Genomic DNA, 15,497 nt, shown 5'->3' on the forward strand with positions numbered 1-15,497 from the left:
TACCAGTGGTGGGGCTGCTGGTCTCTGGTGCCAGAAAGCCATGGGGCAGCCCCACTGCTGCCTGGCTGGAGGTGCAGCTCTCGTCACTCGGTGCTGGCGTGTGACTGCTGTTACAGTGTCTTCTGGGCCGGCGAGGGAGTTTGGGCCCGACGTTGCCATCAGGAATGGTCTGGCACCCGCTGGGGCCCAGGGTAGCTGGAGCGGCGGCTGCTCTCAGGCACTGGGCAGCCGTAGGAGTGCCCCAATGCCACCTGGCTACCAGTGGCGGGGCTGCTGGTCTCAGGTGCCGTGGAGGTGACTGGCTGGAGGTGGTGGCGCCGTTAAGCACCAAGCTGGCACTGGAGGCTGTAAGGGGAAGCTGGAAGGTCAAGGGCACGGCTCCACCAGACCTGGGGCAGGATAGGCCAGTGCGGTGCCTCCAGGCCTCCTGGAGCAGAGAGGCCAGATCTGGCAAGCCCAGCACGGGCAGCTGCTACCAGGCCTTGCCTGGCCCCTGGCCCCAGCCCAGGGGCACCCGCGTGCTTTGCCTCTTACCGGTGCCCAGTCCAGCACAGCTGTCGCACTCCCAGCTGGCCGTGCTGTTCCTCAGGTAGGAGCAGCGTTTGTGAGTGCCCTCAGCAGCGCAGGAGCAGCACAGGAGCAGTTGCCAGGGCCTGAGGAAGCAAACGGGTTCATGGCTGCGAGGACGAAGTGACCGTGGCACAGGATTGCGCGGCAGAGCTCTCGATCTTAGCCCTTCCTCTTTGAGAGACAGAGACCCCGTGCAGAGCCCTGGGGTGCAGCTTTGGCAACTTACCCCTCTTCCTCTGCCCGCTCCCTGCCTGCTGGACAAAGGCACTCACTGGCATCACAGCGTCTGTGCCTCTCATATAATTGTTCATAGGCACCGTTGTCTTCCCACGATAGTCCCCTTCTGGTGGAGGAAGGGAAAATTGATGAGCCCCTGCAGCTGGGCAAAAGGCAGGTGCAGGGCGTCCCTGCTCTTCTTTCCCTCCCTGCCGTGTTTCCAAGTCCTCCGTGAAGCTGAAGGCCAGACTCACAGTACAGTGGAGAGCCAGGACTGCTGGGACAGGCCCTGGCATGGCATGGCACAGTGCTCGCACCCTCCTGCCTTGTGAGCTGGGAATAATAAAAACCAACCTCTTCGGGATTCGGATCCCCATGGTGAGCATTTCCATCAGAAAGCGATACTCATTTTGACAATGCGGGCAGCAGAAGCCGTAGAAGCCAGCATGACTGGCATGAACCTGGATGCATCCCCTGTGGAACCAGGCGTGTTTGCACGCTGGGCACACCATGGTGCCGAAGGACTTTCTGTCCCCCACAGGGTCCAGGCAGATGAGGCAGGTGGTGGTCTCCTCCGGAGCCGCCTCCACTGCCTGCTCTGGGCGGTGCTCCCAGCAGAAGGACCTGGGGGAAGAGGAAAGGGATGGGCGAGCTGTGGAGTGCTGGGTCCTACCCCAGTGGGAGCAAGGAGGGGAGAAGAGGCGTGAAGGAACCCCAGGCATTGCCCGGCTCTGGCTCTGCATGTGGCCGGCTGCTGGGATCTGCCACTGTGGATTCCTTTCTATCTTGGCTTACAGTGGCAGGCAAGTGACTGAAGGTGAGGAGCCTCCCCCATGCAGCCTGGCTGCCCTTACCTGTAGAGCCCAAAGAACTGGGTGATGCATCCACCCTCCACAGCACAGGGGAGATGGAAGCTGCGGTCGCAGCCCATCTCCCGGCAAGTGATGGTGGCCCCGCTGTCACCACAGACAAAGCAGTCCTGGAAAGAGCACAGCAGCCCCCATCAGCGGCAGCCTCAGGGCCTCCACAGCCCGACCCACACCTCCGGGCAGGGCGCAGGATGCGGCTGCTGCTGGGTCACACCCCGCAGATCCGCCTGGCGGTCAAGGCTCCTGTGCGGGAGCCTCTGTGGACCTGCTGGGAGCAAGACTTTTGTCCCAGAGCGGCTCGAAGGGATTTCTTTCTTGGGGTCTGGGCTAAGCTCCGGCAAACCTCTCCTGGCACAAATCTCCCTGTTCTTGTCAGGTCCTCACCTTCTGCGCTGCCCAGGCGATTGTGCGTTGAATATCCTCAGGCAGAAATCCCGCGAGTCCTACTTCCTTGACCCGTTGCTGAAAAAGCTCGTTGGCAAAATACTGCAGAAGAGAGAAGAGGAGAAATCTCTGCTGTCTGACTGCCTGTCGGAAAGCTGGAGGGAGCTCCAGAGGAACTCACCAGGCAAAACGCATGGGCACAGACTCCTTGCTTCTCCAGTTTGGGCCCACAGACGTCCGCGTCAGCCTCTGCCCGGAGACACAGCATGCATGCTGGAGGGGAGAGAGCAAATGCCAGCGGGAACGAGCACCTGTGCGTGGCCAGGGGCAGTGTCCCTGAGGATTGCTGCCAAGGGCCTGCTCCATCCCTGCCTAGCTGGCTGATGGGCAGGGCTGGAGGCCTTGGAGAGGAAGGGGCCGTTGCAGGCGTGGGGCTCTCAGCGGGTGCCCGGTGCCCAGCCTGGTCCCTGCTTGCTGAGGAAAGGAGGGGCCTTTTCCTGGGGCAGACGGGGAGCTCCTGCCTCCCCCTGCCACCGCTCTTGGCCCCATGCTGACCACCCTGACAACCCCTCTGCCAGGCTGTGCAAGGGATACTTTGCTCTCACCCTGCTCCATGGAGTCGGTGGCCTTCCGCTTCCTTGTGGACATGGCACACATCAACGGTGAGCGTTTGGAGAGTCCTTGTCCCAGCAGCGCTGGGGTGTCTCCTGCAAACGCTCCCCTGCTGGCTCTGAGGCAGAAGCAAGACGCGGGTGAGCTTGCAGCACAGGCCCAGAGCCCCAAGGTGGGGGGCCCCCCTCCTCCCTCGGCAGCCCTGCGCAAGCCCTGTCACTCCCCTACCCTCTCCTCACCTCACCAGGTCACACTGACGCACGGCTGGTGCCCAGCGTTCCTTTATGTGGGCTTGGCCCCGCGGCTTACAGTGGCCGCTGTGACATCAGCACCGCTGGCCTGCGTGCGCCCCCAGTGCGGGCAGGGACGCCGTCGGCCACCTGCCACCCACTGTGAGATGGCCCCCGCCTCACAGGGCTGGGTGTGAAGTGCCAAGGCGGGGGGCCCGAGCCCTCGGCACCCACGTAACCGGGGCGGCTGCTCCTGCAGCAAGCGCAGAGTCAAATGCCAGGTCCCCTGGGGCAGTCGTCGCGTACGGCACTGTTGGCCAAACGGTGCTGTTCAGGCAGTGTGACTCCAAGGCTCCGGCCCTGGCCAAGGAAAATCTCTGCTCCTGTCCCCGGCGTGGGGAGCGCTGCCAGCAGGTCGCGGAAGGTGATCCTTCCCCTCTGTGCCGCACGGGTAAGGCTGCATCTGCAGTACCACGGCCGGTTCTGGGCTCCCTGGTACCGGGGAGAGAAGTGAGCCTTGAGCCTGGCCTGGGCTCACCCATCCCATCCACTCAGAAGTGGCGGGTGGTCGGGGCACAGCACGGGAGCTCGGCATGGCGCCTAAGTGTCGCAGGTGGCCCAACGTCTTTCTCCTGAAGTAGTCCTTAGTGCTTTGGTGAGGTGGTGCCCCTGGAACAAAAAGCCGTGCGGGACCACGAGCTGGGGAGTCATGGCAGAAATGGCCTTTTTCCATGGCAATAAACTGCCTTTCAGAGTCGGTGGGGGCCTTTTTCCCTAGTGCGGTAGGAAGCTGCAAGTGGCTGTGGGGCAGCTTTGGAGGCGGTGGGTGGGAGCATTGATTTGTTGGAGGGTAGAAAGGCTCTACAGAGGGGTCTGGGCAGGCTGGATCGATGGGCCGAGGTTTGTCAAGCGTTGGAACAGGCTGCCCAGGGAAGTGGTTGAGGTGCCATCCCTGGAGGTATTGAAAAGACGTGTAGCTGTGGCACTTAGGGACGTGGTTTAGTGGTGGACTTGGCAGTGTTAGGTTACCAGTTGGACTCGGTGATCTTAAGGGTCTTTTCTAGCCTAAATGATTCTAGTTCCCATTCAATTATTGCTTCATCACCCTTTGATTACCATTTGATTTTCATTCAATCATCGATTAATTACCGTTTGAGCGTTGCTGAAAACCCTTTTTGTTAACCCCACGACAAACGACTTCTCTGAATAATGCACCTGCGACACCAGGACGAAAACCAGACGGTGTCTCAGGCACAACCAGAGTAGGAAAAAAGGAATGCGAAATCCAGTGTTGGAGCATCCGCCTCCGAAATGCAACTCAGGGCTGAGACAGAAAGCAGAAAGCCCCAGAAGCCCTTCTACAATAGTAGCTGGCTGACACTGCTGAGAGTGACTAGAGGCTTCCCAGGCTGCCTCCTTCAGCTCCGGCTTTTCAAGTGTCCTCAGCCATCCCCTTCTACCAGCCACCTTCCAAGCCAAATTCTGGTGCTCAGCGTTTCCTCCTCCCCAGGCTTTCTGAGATTTTGCTCGGCCTTCTGACGCCAGGGCATTACAGAGCTCCGTTGGCTAGATGCCAAGAGAGGTGAACGGTGCCAGGGAGCAAGCACCTCCGTTCAGAGCGAGGTTCTGCATGACCCTCTGAGCTCTTTGGCCAGCTCCCTTTGAGCCCCATTGCTCAGGAGCGCCTCGGAGCTCACATCGCAATCCCCCTGAAGAGTGCTGCCTGCTCTGGCCGCGTCTAGAGCTCACACCTTCCCAGTCACAGCACTCAAGACTAGAAGGACAAAGTGCTGCCACCGAGTTCTCTTATGGACCCTCTGCACCTCCATTCCTTCTGCATTGCCTCTTTATTGGCAGAACAGCCCACCAGGGCTCCCAGGTTGCCCTGCCTTCCTCCGAGAGGACAGCCGCTCCCTACTTTAAGGAATCAACTTTCATGCTGCATCAAGGCCTGTCAGGAAGGCACTTCACGCACACACCATGAGACCAGACACACACACCATGAAGAGCAGAGGGTTGTTCAAATCTGTACAGCCACCCCGCGGGATTTCCTTTGCGCTTTGGTCACCGTTAGTCTTTGACTCAGCCTTCTAGCTCTCCGCCAGCTTCCACAGAGCTGTTTGGCAGTCGCTCTGTAACCAAAGCTGTTCTCCTTCTTGCAGTGTAGAAAGGTACTTGCTGGTCTCCAACAGAAGGGAAATCCTTGCCGATGATTGCCATTTCCAGGCCCCTTGTTACCCTCCCGTAGAGCACATGTGATTTTTTTGCTCTGGAGGGCATACGGCAGGACTCAAGCCCTCAGTAACAGGTACTGCTCTGACTCTGCTGAGCTCTGTGGAGTAAAGTCCTTACCAGGTGTTTGCGATCTCTCCTAAAAATGACTTCTTGGCTTATACTGCAAGAAGGAAGCCTTCAGTTGGTACAGTAGCAATCGTGTTGGGGAACAGGACCCAGAACTGGGGAGCGCCCTTTGGCGACTGTATGAACAGAGTCTACAGAAGCTTTCGTGTCACAAATACGGCTGTGACACTGAACTGAACTCTTAAAGAAAAGTAGCTTTGCCACTTTGCCCCAATTCTCCCTAACCTAGGCAAGGAGGATAGGAAATTGGTTACAGGCTTGTCCAGAAGGAAACAAAGTTGAAGCGTGTCAACAGTCGCTGGGACCAGGACAGGTGATTTTGGTGGGCGAGCCATGAGGGCTGCGCCAGGTGGGCAGGGGCAGCACCCATTGCCAGGAGATGGCAGCAGCGGCACCAACTGGGCCGTGCAGGCCACACTCCTGGGGACAGGGACAGAGGCCCAGAGACAGAGGGGTTTTGGGGGTGGGTGTGAACTTCCCCCGGGGAAACTGAGCAAGATGTGGTGCCAGCAAGGCACGAAGCAGAGGGCCACGGCGCTGGGCAGCCGGCCCAGGCCAGCCCGCAAGGAGGGATGTCTGGGGAAGGTGCTGCCTACGCGCAGGGAGAAGAGAACCCTCTGTGCGCAGCCCCTAATGCTGCCCGTCCAGAAAGGGAGAGGAGGAGGAAGCCGACAAACGAGTGTGGGATATCCCAGTGCAGAGACTAACAGCTCTCCTTGTTGTGCGGGGGGCGGGGTGTGGATCAGGGCCAGCACTTGAGGACGGTGCACGGCTGGTCCTGCAGCAGCGTCCAGGCTGGCTGTAGGGAGTTTGGGTCCACCGTTGCAATCGGGAATGGTCTCGCATGCGGTCGGGCCCAGGGATGCTGGAGCAGCTGCAGCCCTCAGCTCTGGGAAACCGCAGGAGGGCCCTGGTGCTGCCTGGCTACCAGTGGTGGGGCTGCTGGTCTCTGGTGCCAGAAAGCCATGGGGCAGCCCCACTGCTGCCTGGCTGGAGGTGCAGCTCTCGTCACTCGGTGCTGGCGTGTGACTGCTGTTACAGTGTCTTCTGGGCCGGCGAGGGAGTTTGGGCCCGACGTTGCCATCGGGAATGGTCTGGCACCCGCTGGGGCCCAGGGTAGCTGGAGCGGCGGCTGCTCTCAGGCACTGGGCAGCCGTAGGAGTGCCCCAATGCCACCTGGCTACCAGTGGCGGGGCTGCTGGTCTCAGGTGCCGTGGAGGTGACTGGCTGGAGGTGGTGGCGCCGTTAAGCACCAAGCTGGCACTGGAGGCTGTAAGGGGAAGCTGGAAGGTCAAGGGCACTGTTGTGGTTTAGCGGCAGCTCAGCCCCACACAGCCGCTCGCTCACTCCCCACCGGTAGATGGGGGAGAGAATCAGAAGGGTAACGCTCGTGGGTTGGGATAAGAACAGTTTAATAATGAAAATTAAAAGAAACAACAGTAGAAATGCAATGTAAAGGAGAACAACGAGAGGCGAAAAGCCCCGGGGGAGGGGGGAAGGGAGGGGAGAGGGGGAACGAACCGCCGGAACAAACCGCACGCGCCGCAGCCGCTCGCCGCCCGCCGACCCGACGCCGCGCCGCCCCCGCGCTGCCACTGCCCCCCCTCAATATACTGGTCATGGTGTCACATGGTATGGAATGAACCTGCCATTGGCCAGTCGGGGTCAGCCGTCCCCACCACGGCCCTGCCCCTCCCAGCCCCCCCTGCCACGCCACGCGGCAGAGCGCGGGAAGCTGGAAAAGTAGCTGACCCCCACAGTGAGGAGAATTAACCCCTTCTCAGCCAAAACCAGCACATTCTCCACCCCTTATTCCATACCATTTACACCATGCCCAGGTCCCTTATGATGCAATACAACCGTACCAACCACTACTCCTCCCCTTCCCATCCTTTAACATAATACACAGACATCATTCCCTTAGTTCATGGATCTTCCCTGTAAAATGTCCATTAAAATGTCCACTTAGTTCACCCAGTCCATGACTCTGGGCTCCATCTGTTGTATCAGTCTTTCCGGGTGGGAGAGATGGTGTGTGGCGTTGGGTTGCTGCATACCGAGTCAGTCATCGTTCCGTCACTGCTGCACGGCTTGTTTCATAATTGATCTTCCATGGGTTGGGAGGCTCGTACTCTGATATCATTGATACAACACAGAGGTGACACACAGTATTATATAGCAGTTCACATTGTGCCATTCAGTTCATTGACTGTTTTCACCCAAAATCAAATCCCCTTGAGGCACACATCGGATTTCTCCATCCTCCCGCATCACCCACCAAGTGCACCCAGGTCCTCGAGCAAAAACAATCCCACGAATGGGTTTGCCTTTGCCAGAGGCAGGAAGAACCCAGACTGTTTTGCCCAGCATACTTTTTCTGTGCACTACAGGGACTCTATCCCCTTCCACAGTATGTAGGATTTCTGACTGGGCAGGGCCAGCTCGGTTGGCAGATCCCCTCGTGTTGACTAACCACGTGGCTTTTGCTAAATGTGTATCCCAGTGCTTGAATGTCCCACCCCCCATTGCTCTCAGTGTGGTTTTTAACAGTCCATTGTACCTTTCAATTTTCCCAGAGGCTGGTGCGTGATAGGGGATGTGATACACCCACTCAATGCCGTGCTCTTTGGCCCAGGTGTCTATGAGGCTATTTCGGAAATGAGTCCCGTTGTCTGACTCAATTCTCTCTGGAGTGCCATGTCGCCACAGGACTTGTTTCTCAAGACCCAGGATAGTGTTCCGGGCAGTGGCGTGGGGGACAGGATATGTTTCCAGCCAGCCAGTCGTTGTTTCTACCATTGTAAGCACATGGCGCTTGCCTTGGCGGGTCTGTGGGAGTGTGATATAGTCAATTTGCCAGGCCTCCCCATATTTATATTTCAGCCATCGTCCCCCATACCACAGAGGCTTTACCCGCTTCGCTTGCTTGATTGCAGTGCATGTGTCACATTCGTGGATAACCTGTGCAATAATATCCATGGTCAAGTCCACCCCTCGATCACGAGCCCACCTGTATGTTGCATCTCTCCCTTGATGGCCTGAGGTGTCATGGGCCCACCGAGCTAGAAATAGTTCACCCTTATGCTGCCAGTCCAGATCCACCTCAGCCACTTCAATCTTGGCAGCCCGATCTACCTGCTGGTTGTTTCGATGTTCTTCAGTGGCCCGACTCTTGGGGACGTGAGCATCCACATGCCGTACCTTTACAACCAGTTTCTCTACCCGGGCAGCAATATCTTGCCACAATGTGGCAGCCCAGATGGGTTTGCCTCTGCGCTGCCAGTTGCTTTGCTTCCATTGCTGCAGCCAGCCCCACAAGGCATTTGCCACCATCCAGGAGTCAGTATAGAGATAGAGCACTGGCCACTTTTCCCGTTCAGCGATGTCTAAGGCCAGCTGGATGGCCTTTACCTCTGCAAACTGGCTCGATTCACCTTCTCCTTCAGCAGTTTCTGCTACTTGTCGTGTAGGACTCCATACAGCAGCCTTCCATCTCCGGTGCTTTCCCACAAGGCGACAGGACCCATCAGTGAACAGGGCATATTGCTTCTCATCTTCTGGCAGTTTGTTATACAGTGGGGCTTCTTCAGCACGTGTCACCTCCTCCTCTGGTGATAATCCAAAATCTTTGCCTTCTGGCCAGTCCATAATCACTTCCAAGATTCCTGGGCGACTGGGGTTTCCTACTCGAGCCCGCTGGGTGATCAGTGCAACCCATTTACTCCACGTAGCATCAGTTGCATGGTGTGTAGAGGGGATGTTTCCTTTGAACATCCAGCCCAGCACTGGCAGTCGGGGTGCCAGGAGCAACTGTGCTTCAGTACCAACCACTTCTGAAGCAGCTCGAACCCCTTCATATGCTGCCAATATCTCTTTTTCAGTTGGAGTAGAGCGGGCTTCAGACCCTCTGTATCCCCGACTCCAAAACCCTAGGGGTCGACCCCGGGTCTCCCCAGGTGCTTTCTGCCAGAGGCTCCACATAGGGCCATTCTCCCCGGCTGCAGTGTAGAGCACATTTTTTACATCTTGTCCTGCCCGGACTGGCCCAAGAGCTACTGCATGGACTATTTCTCGTTTAATCTGTTCAAAGGCTTGTCGTTGCTCAGGGCCCCATTTGAAATCATTCTTTTTCCGGGTCACTTGATAGAGAGGGCTCACGATCAGACTGTAATTTGGAATATGCATTCTCCAAAAACCCACAACGCCCAAGAAAGCTTGTGTTTCCTTTTTGCTAGTTGGTGGAGACATGGCTGCTATTTTGTTGATCACATCCATTGGAATCTGATGACGACCGTCTTGCCATTTAATTCCTAAGAACTGGATTTCTCGTGCAGGTCCCTTCACCTTACTTTGTTTTATGGCAAAACCAGCTTTCAGAAGGATTTGGACTATTTTCTCACCTTTCTCAAAAACTTCTTCTGCTGTGCTGCCCCACACAATGATGTCATCAATGTATTGAAGGTGTTCTGGAGCTTCTCCCTGTTCCAGTACAGTCTGAATCAGTCCATGGCAAATGGTAGGACTGTGTTTCCACCCCTGGGGCAGTCGATTCCAGGTGTACTGGATGCCCCTCCATGTGAAAGCAAACTGTGGCCTGCACTCTGCTGCCAGAGGGATTGAGAAGAATGCATTAGCAATATCAATTGTGGCATACCACTTGGCCGCCTTTGACTCCAGTTCGTATTGAAGTTCTAGCATGTCTGGCACAGCAGCACTCAACGGTGGAGTGACTTCATTCAGGCCACGATAGTCTACTGTTAGTCTCCACTCTCCATTAGACTTCCGGACTGGCCATATGGGACTGTTAAAGGGTGAGTGGGTCTTACTGATGACTCCTTGGCTCCTCAGTTGGTGAATGAGTTTATGGATGGGGATCAGAGAGTCTCTGTTGGTGCGATATTGCCGCCGGTGCACTGTTGTGGTGGCGATTGGCACCTGTTGTTCTTTGACCTTCAGCAACCCCACCACAGAAGGGTCCTTTGAGAGACCGGGCAAGGTAGACAGCTGTTCAGTTTCCTCCGTCTCCAAGGCAGCTACACCAAAAGCCCACTTGTAACCTTTTGAGTCCTTGAAATACCCTCTCCTGAGGTAGTCTATACCAAGGATGCACGGAGCCTCTGGGCCAGTCACAATGGGGTGCTTCTGCCACTCATTGCCAGTTAGGCTCACTTTGGCCTCCAATACAGTTAGCTCTTGAGATCCCCCTGTCACTCCAGCAATGCTGATGGGTTCTGCCCCTATATAGTTTGATGGCATTAAGGTGCACTGTGCGCCAGTGTCCACTAAAGCTTTATACTCCTGTGGGTCGGACGTGCCAGGCCATCGGATCCACACAGTCCAGTAAGCCCGGTTATCCCTTTCCTCCACCCGGCTGGAGGCAGGGCCCCTCTAGTCCTGATCATGGCAGTCACAACTCACTTCCTGTAAATGTGAATCAGGAGTCCCTCTATTACACTTAGAAATAAAATCTGCGCTTCTACTCCTCTGTCTGGGGACTTGCTCGCTGGAAACTGGAGCAGCAGCTTTCCTGGAAGAGCCTCCCTCAGTGACTGTTCTTCCTTGCAGTTCATGTACTCGTGCCTGTAGGGTCGAAGTAGGCTTGCCATCCCACCTCATCATGTCCTCTCCGTGGTCACGCAGGTAGAACCATAGGGTGGCCCGTGGTGTGTATCCCCTTCTTTGAGCCAAAGGACGCTTATTCCTAACAGCTGAGACACTGCTCTGTCGAGGTGGGGAGTAGGACAGATCTTCTTTGAGTTGCTGGACCTCTTGGGATAGTTTCTCCACAGCAGAGACAAGCGAGGAAGAGATATTTGTGTCATAATCCCGGAGTCTATCTATCACCTCTGCCACCGTTGGTGTCTCGTCATCTTTCCAGGACATCACTGCCAATGAGTTTGCATGCGAAGATGGTGCGCTCCGTACAAACTTCCGCCACATGGGTCGTGTGCACTCGGCTTCATCTGGATCTTTGGATGACCGTTGATCATCCAGGTCACCATAAATCACCTCAAACACAGCTAATTCCCTTAGATACTGGATGCCTTTCTCCATAGTTGTCCATTTTCCTGGGCGATATGTAACATCTTCTTTAAAGGGATACCTTTCCTTCACTCCAGACAGGAGTCGCCTCCAGAGGCTGAGGGCTTGTGGTTTTTTTCCAATTGCTTTGTCAACGCCCCCTTCCCCAGAAAGGGATCCCAATTGTTTGGCTTCTTTTCCCTCTAGTTCCAGGCTACTGGCCCCATTATCCCAGCATCGGAGCAGCCAGGTGACAATGTGCTCACCTGAACGACGGCTATAATCTTTTCGCATATCTCGCAACTCGCTTAAGGACAGGGATCGGGTGGTCTCTATTTCATTTATTACTTCTCCCTCCTCTCCCCGCGATGGCCCTGGTTCTTCATCATCCCGTTCTAAACGAGTTGATGTCCGCTTCCAATATTTCGTCTTGTGTATGGGGGCAACTGATAATGGTACGGGTTTATTTTCTGAGCTAGCTCCGGTACTTGTTGTGGGGGTTTGAGTGGCTGCAGTGCCTGTTGTCAGGGCTGGATTGTCTACAGTGCCAGTCACTTTGCATTTCAATCCAGAGACATTCTCTTCCCCCTGGGGGCACTGAATACTGTTGAGCAGGGCTCGGTATGCACGGGCCAGGCCCCAGCATGTTGCAGTTATCTGTGTCTCTCTGGAGTTCCCAGCGTAACAACATGCTTTCTCCAAATATTCTACTAGTTTTTTAGGATTCTGCACTTGCTCGGGGGTGAAACTCCAAAACACTGGGGGTGCCCACTGCCCTAGGTATTTGCCCATGCTATCCCACATGCCCTGCCACTCGTAACTATCAAGCCTCGGGGCAGATTTCTGGGTGATATTCTTAAGTTGCTTAGTCAAAACCAAAACAACATGCCCAAAAACTAACAATAAGTGCACCTTAACCACCCAAGGATGTTCAAGATACAAAAACGTTGTTGTAACAAAGGCACAGACATCATAGAACAAAGTTGCAAAGGTATTATTCTGTATTTCCTCCATATAAAATCTCTCAGAGGAGGAGGTATAATTGCTAATTGCCTCAACAAGGTGGCATCCGAAGTACAGTAACGGTTTCAGCAAAAACCCCAAATACCAGATAAAGCTGAAAACGAGTGTTTGTATAACAAATCTTGTAGGCAAAACATTACTAATCACAGCAGAACACAGCAGACTCAAACAACCAACACCGATTTTTAAAACCAGCTGCAAAAAGGACAACATGGTGCTGTGACCAGCAGCTGTTGTTATCTCCAACCCTTGAGCCCCACGTTGGGCGCCAAAAGGACTGTTGTGGTTTAGCGGCAGCTCAGCCCCACACAGCCGCTCGCTCACTCCCCACCGGTAGATGGGGGAGAGAATCAGAAGGGTAACGCTCGTGGGTTGAGATAAGAACAGTTTAATAATGAAAATTAAAAGAAACAACAGTAGAAATGCAATGTAAAGGAGAACAACGAGAGGCGAAAAGCCCCGGGGGAGGGGGGAAGGGAGGGGAGAGGGGGAACGAACCGCCGGAACAAACCGCACGCGCCGCAGCCGCTCACCGCCCGCCGACCCGACGCCGCGCCGCCCCCGCGCTGCCACTGCCCCCCCTCAATATACTGGTCATGGTGTCACATGGTATGGAATGAACCTGCCATTGGCCAGTCGGGGTCAGCCACCCCCACCACGGCCCTGCCCCTCCCAGCCCCCCCTGCCACGCCACGCGGCAGAGCGAGGGAAGCTGGAAAGGTAGCCGACCCCCACAGTGAGGAGAATTAACCCCTTCTCAGCCAAAACCAGCACAGGCACGGCTCCACCAGACCTGGGGCAGGATAGGCCAGTGCGGTGCCTCCAGGCCTCCTGGAGCAGAGAGGCCAGATCTGGCAAGCCCAGCACGGGCAGCTGCTACCAGGCCTTGCCTGGCCCCTGGCCCCAGCCCAGGGGCACCCGCGTGCTTTGCCTCTTACCGGTGCCCAGTCCAGCACAGCTGTCGCACTCCCAGCTGGCCGTGCTGTTCCTCAGGTAGAAGCAGCGTTTGTGAGTGCCCTCAGCAGCGCAGGAGCAGCACAGGAGCAGTTGCCAGGGCCTGAGGAAGCAAACGGGTTCATGGCTGCGAGGACGAAGTGACCGTGGCACAGGATTGCGCGGCAGAGCTCTCGATCTTAGCCCTTCCCCTTTGAGAGACAGAGACCCCGTGCAGAGCCCTGGGGTGCAGCTTTGGCAACTTACCCCTCTTCCTCTGCCCGCTCCCTGCCTGCTGGACAAAGGCACTCACTGGCATCACAGCGTCTGTGCCTCTCATATAATTGTTCATAGGCACCGTTGTCTTCCCACGATAGTCCCCTTCTGGTGGAGGAAGGGAAAATTGATGAGCCCCTGCAGCTGGGCAAAAGGCAGGTGCAGGGCGTCCCTGCTCTTCTTTCCCTCCCTGCCGTGTTTCCAAGTCCTCCGTGAAGCTGAAGGCCAGACTCACAGTACAGTGGAGAGCCAGGACTGCTGGGACAGGCCCTGGCATGGCAAGGCACAGTGCTCGCACCCTCCTGCCTTGTGAGCTGGGAATAATAAAAACCAACCTCTTCGGGATTCGGATCCCCATGGTGAGCATTTCCATCAGAAATCGATACTCATTTTGACAATGCGGGCAGCAGAAGCCGTAGAAGCCAGCATGACTGGCATGAACCTGGATGCATCCCCTGTGGAACCAGGCGTGTTTGCACGCTGGGCACACCATGGTGCCGAAGGACTTTCTGTCCCCCACAGGGTCCAGGCAGATGAGGCAGGTGGTGGTCTCCTCCGGAGCCGCCTCCACTGCCTGCTCTGGGCGGTGCTCCCAGCAGAAGGACCTGGGGGAAGAGGAAAGGGATGGGCGAGCTGTGGAGTGCTGGGTCCTACCCCAGTGGGAGCAAGGAGGGGAGAAGAGGCGTGAAGGAACCCCAGGCATTGCCCGGCTCTGGCTCTGCATGTGGCCGGCTGCTGGGATCTGCCACTGTGGATTCCTTTCTATCTTGGCTTACAGTGGCAGGCAAGTGACTGAAGGTGAGGAGCCTCCCCCATGCAGCCTGGCTGCCCTTACCTGTAGAGCCCAAAGAACTGGGTGATGCATCCACCCTCCACAGCACAGGGGAGATGGAAGCTGCGGTCGCAGCCCATCTCCCGGCAAGTGATGGTGGCCCCGCTGTCACCACAGACAAAGCAGTCCTGGAAAGAGCACAGCAGCCCCCATCAGCGGCAGCCTCAGGGCCTCCACAGCCCGACCCACACCTCCGGGCAGGGCGCAGGATGCGGCCGCTGCTGGGTCACACCCCGCAGATCCGCCTGGCGGTCAAGGCTCCTGTGCGGGAGCCTCTGTGGACCTGCTGGGAGCAAGACTTTTGTCCCAGAGCGGCTCAAAGGGATTTCTTTCTTGGGGTCTGGGCTAAGCTCCAGCAAACCTCTCCTGGCACAGATCTCCCTGTTCTTGTCAGGTCCTCACCTTCTGCGCTGCCCGGGCGATTGTGCGTTGAATATCCTCAGGCAGAAATCCCGCGAGTCCTACTTCCTTGACCCGTTGCTGAAAAAGCTCGTTGGCAAAATACTGCAGAAGAGAGAAGAGGAGAAATCTCTGCTGTCTGACTGCCTGTCGGAAAGCTGGAGGGAGCTCCAGAGGAACTCACCAGGCAAAACGCATGGGCACAGACTCCTTGCTTCTCCAGTTTGGGCCCACAGACATCCGCGTCAGCCTCTGCCCGGAGACACAGCATGCATGCTGGAGGGGAGAGAGCAAATGCCAGCGGGAACGAGCACCTGTGCGTGGCCAGGGGCAGTGTCCCTGAGGATTGCTGCCAAGGGCCTGCTCCATCCCTGCCTAGCTGGCTGATGGGCAGGGCTGGAGGCCTTGGAGAGGAAGGGGCCGTTGCAGGCGTGGGGCTCTCAGCAGGTGCCCGGTGCCCAGCCTGGTCCCTGCTTGCTGAGGAAAGGAGGGGCCTTTTCCTGGGGCAGACAGGGAGCTCCTGCCTCCCCCTGCCACCGCTCTTGGCCCCATGCTGACCACCCTGACAACCCCTCTGCCAGGCTGTGCAAGGGATACTTTGCTCTCACCCTGCTCCATGGAGTCGGTGGCCTTCCGCTTCCTTGTGGACATGGCACACATCAACGGTGAGCGTTTGGAGAGTCCTTGTCCCAGCAGCGCTGGGGTGTCTCCTGCAAATGCTCCCCTGCTGGCTCTGAGGCAGAAGCAAGACGCGGGTGAGCTTGCAGCACA

At 56.7% G+C, this 15,497-nt stretch overlaps 1 protein-coding gene across 1 annotated transcript; it reads right to left on the bottom strand.

Moving 5' to 3' along the window:
- Positions 1-320: 320 nt before the first annotated feature.
- Positions 321-3,476, bottom strand: LOC142058294 (E3 ubiquitin-protein ligase PHF7-like). The gene is made up of 10 exons (XM_075095455.1): positions 3,420-3,476; positions 3,043-3,134; positions 2,645-2,769; positions 2,221-2,312; positions 2,040-2,141; positions 1,641-1,765; positions 1,141-1,410; positions 797-910; positions 535-653; positions 321-427 (listed from the first exon to the last, which is right to left on the bottom strand). Exons 1-10 carry the CDS (start codon positions 3,474-3,476, stop codon positions 321-323), a joined length of 1,203 nt encoding a protein of 400 aa, XP_074951556.1.
- Positions 3,477-15,497: the final 12,021 nt, after the last annotated feature.

The sequence above is a fragment of the Phalacrocorax aristotelis genome, chromosome 6, assembly GCF_949628215.1.
Source record: "Phalacrocorax aristotelis chromosome 6, bGulAri2.1, whole genome shotgun sequence".
NCBI lineage: Eukaryota > Metazoa > Chordata > Aves > Suliformes > Phalacrocoracidae > Phalacrocorax > Phalacrocorax aristotelis.